The sequence below is a fragment of the Salmo salar genome, chromosome ssa12, assembly GCF_905237065.1.
Source record: "Salmo salar chromosome ssa12, Ssal_v3.1, whole genome shotgun sequence".
NCBI classification, from domain to species: domain Eukaryota; kingdom Metazoa; phylum Chordata; class Actinopteri; order Salmoniformes; family Salmonidae; genus Salmo; species Salmo salar.
The window spans coordinates 80,222,215-80,226,527 of NC_059453.1; the positions used below are offsets into that span (position 1 = coordinate 80,222,215).

At 42.6% G+C, this 4,313-nt stretch overlaps 1 protein-coding gene across 1 annotated transcript; it reads right to left on the reverse strand.

Annotated features, from left to right (window-relative positions):
• Positions 1–377: 377 nt before the first annotated feature.
• Positions 378–4,065, reverse strand: LOC106565748 (histone-lysine N-methyltransferase SETMAR-like). Its single transcript, XM_014133210.2, has 2 exons — positions 3,896–4,065; positions 378–1,361 (listed from the first exon to the last, which is right to left on the reverse strand). Exons 1-2 carry the CDS (start codon positions 3,998–4,000, stop codon positions 552–554), a joined length of 915 nt encoding a protein of 304 aa, XP_013988685.1. The 5' UTR covers positions 4,001–4,065; the 3' UTR covers positions 378–551.
• Between the last annotated feature and the right edge of the window lie 248 nt (positions 4,066–4,313).

The window sequence follows — 4,313 nt, forward strand, 5'->3', positions numbered from 1 at the left end:
TAACCACTCTAAAATTGATAGAGAGCTACTGAGCATCAATTTAAAATTTACATTTTAACCATGTTTTGAAACTACACAGTGTTTGTTTAGAATTACATTGTTTACAAAATAAATGTAAAATAGGCTTATAGTTTGGGTTCTGATGGGTTAAGACAGTTGAACTAAGCTCATGAGCCCTTTATAATCAATGACAGTATGAATTCAAAATGGATGCACCAATCCCAGATTTCCCCTTTAATCCAGATGGATGCCACACTGGTAAGCATAGGATGAATACCCCAGCAGCCTGTGTTAGTGATGCCACTGATGTCATACAGACCCATCTAAAATGATGGATGATGCTGTTAGCACAGAACTGTCACACTGGGGTGCAAAGACACATGAACTGACATTTAATCAAATAAACATACATTAGAATGAGAGAGTTGTATCAACGGAAATGACAACAACAAAAAAGGCTTCAGTGCCTCTCCTTTCCAGTACAACATGATCACTTCAAATAACAAAACATCAATTTATAAACATTTACCAAATAAATGCATCCCTCTAATCTAATTGTTGAGAACAGATAAATCCAGTGGCAGAAATTGGGAACAGTTCTGGGCACCACAGTGGCATGGTTTTCTCTGGAGGGTACCTGTCTCACTGGCCTCTGTCCCAGGGTCACTCTGGACAGACCTCTCCACAGAGGGTGTATTGCTATAGCCCCCTGAGTAGTCAAATGTGAGCTCCTCCTGAGGGGTGATGTCCCTGCCAGCGAACAGGGCCAGCCTGGGCACCAGGGAGTGCACCCGGACAGGCACCATGAACAGGTTGGGTTGGCAGGAGTGGTTCAGAAAACGCCCCACATTCCCAACCACAGTTGGGTCCACAAAGGTCTCACTGACCGGGCCCTGGCCAGCATACTCCCGCACAGCAATGATGTAGTTGTTGTCCTCAAGCCCCTGAGCAAGCTGTCTGCGTCTGGCCTCCTCAAAGCCGATCACCTCCCCGGCATACTCACACACAAAGGTTCCACAGGGGATGGGTTCCAGCGTTCGCATCCCCCAGCCCCTGTCTTCTGTGGGGTAGACACACAACTTGAGCCCCAGGCCTCTCTGGACCACCCGGTTAAAGCAGGCCTCACTACAGCCACACAAGGCGTTACACTCAAACACAGGCCTGCAGTAACCAGTCTCTGTATCCCCCTGGTCTTGGAGTCGGCCGTGGCTGTCGTACGTTTGTCTGCATGTCTGTCCGTATGTCTGCAGGCAGGAGCAGCTCTCTCTAAGGCAGGAGTGGGCGTGGCAGGAGCATCCAGGAAGAGTCACCTCACTGGGGTCTATGTCACATCCTGGCCCCTGGATGTTCTCTGGAGAATACTGAAACCAAAGAGACAGATGGAGGAGAGGGGACTGAAGTTTTTTATCAGATACAAAGGTAATCAGACCAATTTTTTTAATCAAAACAACCACTCAAGATATTAGGCTCTGGGGGATTTCACTTTGTTAGGGGAGATAGTTACAGAGAAAAAGCTTCTTCAATCACACATAGAAGCTATGTTTTTTCTTCCCTGTAATATCATCCAATCCTGCATAGCTATGTTCCTTTAAGCAAGCCGTGGTGAAAATCTCAAAGAGAAAGACATGTAAGGAGATTGTAAAGTGGTGCAGTTCCGAAGATTCAGTAGTTACAATAGCCTATTTCAGATTCTCTCTATTTCACCCAGACAGTCCAAGTGGTGGCCAGTGATGATATTGTGCTGCCACCAGCTGGCAGAAAACAGTTTAGACAGCCTGAATGAAGATCTACAGCCGTTCTTTATACCAGTGTCTGCAGCAGGGGTGTCAAACTCATTTTGCCCTGGGTACCGCATTTGGTCTTCAATGAGGTCCGGAGGGCCGCACTGAAAATTGGTTATAAATAATTTCCTTGCCATCAGAATTTGCAAAAGATTGTCCTCTAGCCATTGTATTTGGAATTTGCGATACTCTCTGACTGTCTAGCTTCAATTTAGATGATTATTAGTGAGCTGGACACAGTCAAGTAACTGTATAAATGTAGGCCCATTATCATTACTACACAGTTTCCATTTGGTTTTATTGATTTAAACAGTGGAGGATCCTCAGAGGAGGAAGGGGAGGACCATCATCCTCAGTGAATTTCATCAAAATTAAATAAACATTAAAAAAGTTATCCTTTTTAGATAAAATTATACTAAATATAATCACATCACCAAATAATTGATTAAAACACACTATTTTGCAAAGAAGGTCAACAGTAGCCTCCACAGCACTCTGAAGCACCATGGTGTAGCCAGTGCAGCTAGCTTCCGTCCTCCTCACTGTACATTGACTTCAATACAAAACTTAGGAGGCTTGTGGATCTCACCCCCTTCCATAGACTTACACAGTAATTATGTCAACTTCTGGAGGACGTCCTCCAACCTATCAGAGCTCTTGCAGCATGAACTGACATGTTGTCCACCCAATCAAAGGATCAGAGAATGAATCTAGTACTGAAAGCATAAGCTACTGCTAGCTAGCACTACAGTGCATAACATGTGGTGAGTAGTTTCCTCAAAGAGAGATAGACAATAGTTTAACAGTTTTGAAAAAATGTATTTCTTCCAAAATGAAGGAGAAGCAAAAGAGAAATAGAGAGATTATATATTTTTTTCACTTTCAGTTTCACTTACTTAACTAGCAAATGCAGCTAGCTAGTTCAGCCTACTGAAACACCCTGCTCAAACAGAGGGATGCTATGTTAGCTAGCTGGCTATGACTATCAAACACAACACTGGAACTCTTCCAAGTCAAGGTAAGCTTCTGGTTTTACGAATTTAATGCCACCGGGGCCCACCGGTGTAACTGCTTACTGACTGTACACTAACATTACTGCATGATTGAAGCGGTTTACTAAGGAGTGAATTATATTAGCTATGCTGACTATGAGTTACTTTAGCAAATATGGTGACAGCGATGTAGGCTGTGTGTAGCGGTTTGGCTTGGAACGTTTTTTTTTGCCTGGTCACATACAGCTGATGTGTTGTGCATTGAAGTCCACAAGGGAAGGGAAGTGGTGAGAGGAGGAGAGCACATGCGAGAAGTAATACAACTTGGTTGCTATGAAAGTCAACTGTGTTTACACGTGATATGGGGTGTATTCATGCCGCTGATTCTGTTAAAATGTTTCTTAAACAGAAGCAAATGGAACACAATGGGGATAAACATACCTACATTTGTCCAATATAAACTCGTTTGCAACTTTTGGACTAATGATTACACCCTATATCAGCTACATGCAGGTAAGAGTGTGCAAGGCGGTATTGAATGTCACCAATGTTATAAACTTTAATTCATAGGCAAGGTTGTAGCAACCTCATGATGGGTATAGGGAAAATGTTAGTATCATGTAGTAGCCTAAACCTATCGCTGTTACATTGAACTGGGTGAATGGAAGATGAATGACATTCATCCAATATGCTGTAATAAAAGGCCATGCTCATGAAAAAAAAATCGTCCTCCCTCATCTTAAACGGCACTGACCGCAACTGATTTTAGGTCCTCGATCAGACATGATGTTGCTAATTCTAAGAAGATATTTCTAAATGTTCCTATTGCAAAGAAGTAGGTTGTTGCACCTTTCGTTATTTCCCCCTGAATATAAAGAAAACTGCTTCTTCATTGACTTCAACCTGGTTCTCGTCAGAGAATTGTTTACAAGCACCAATGCACGACGTTGCAATAGTTTCATTATCACAGTGTAGCATAGGCCAAGTAACTATGGTTTATCCATATAAACAATTACACACGTGGAATAGTGGTGCCTGACAATTTCTAAGTTAGATTGCTGGCTATTTGTATTGGCATGGGCTAACCAGTCAGCTACGACTAGCTACAATAAAGCATTTTACCTGAAATTCAGAATATTCTTCTTTGCTGACATTACCCTCTCGTAAAACTGGAACATTCTCGAGACCCTTGCACAAATACTGATCAAAAACCTTTATTATACTCATATTTTCTCGCTAAATGTTCAGCTCTCAAAGTCAGCTAGCTAGAGAAACATTTCAACAGAGAAAAGGCACTACAACACTCAAAGAGACGCTTCCGGAAAGTCCATTGTGAATGTTTTACAATGTCGCCGCCTAGCGGCCATCGAGCACAATCTCACTATCGCATTTCTGCAATTTTTGCAGTATGTGGCGCTATGAGACTTGACGAAGAGACCCAGGTACAGTCATCACGTAATGAAACACGGTAGGCCATTGTTATAGAGCTAATAAAACATGGCCATAGGAGGGAAAAGTGTCCTGTGGTTCCCACATCATA

Excerpts from the sequence above, each read along its gene's own strand:
- LOC106565748 (XM_014133210.2), bottom strand. The coding sequence starts at position 4,000 with ATGAGTATAATAAAGGTTTTTGATCAGTATTTGTGCAAGGGTCTCGAG. Across the intron at positions 1,362-3,895 it reads AAGAATATTCTGAATTTCAG|TATTCTCCAGAGAACATCCA; the intron begins GTAAAATGCTTT and ends CTTTGGTTTCAG.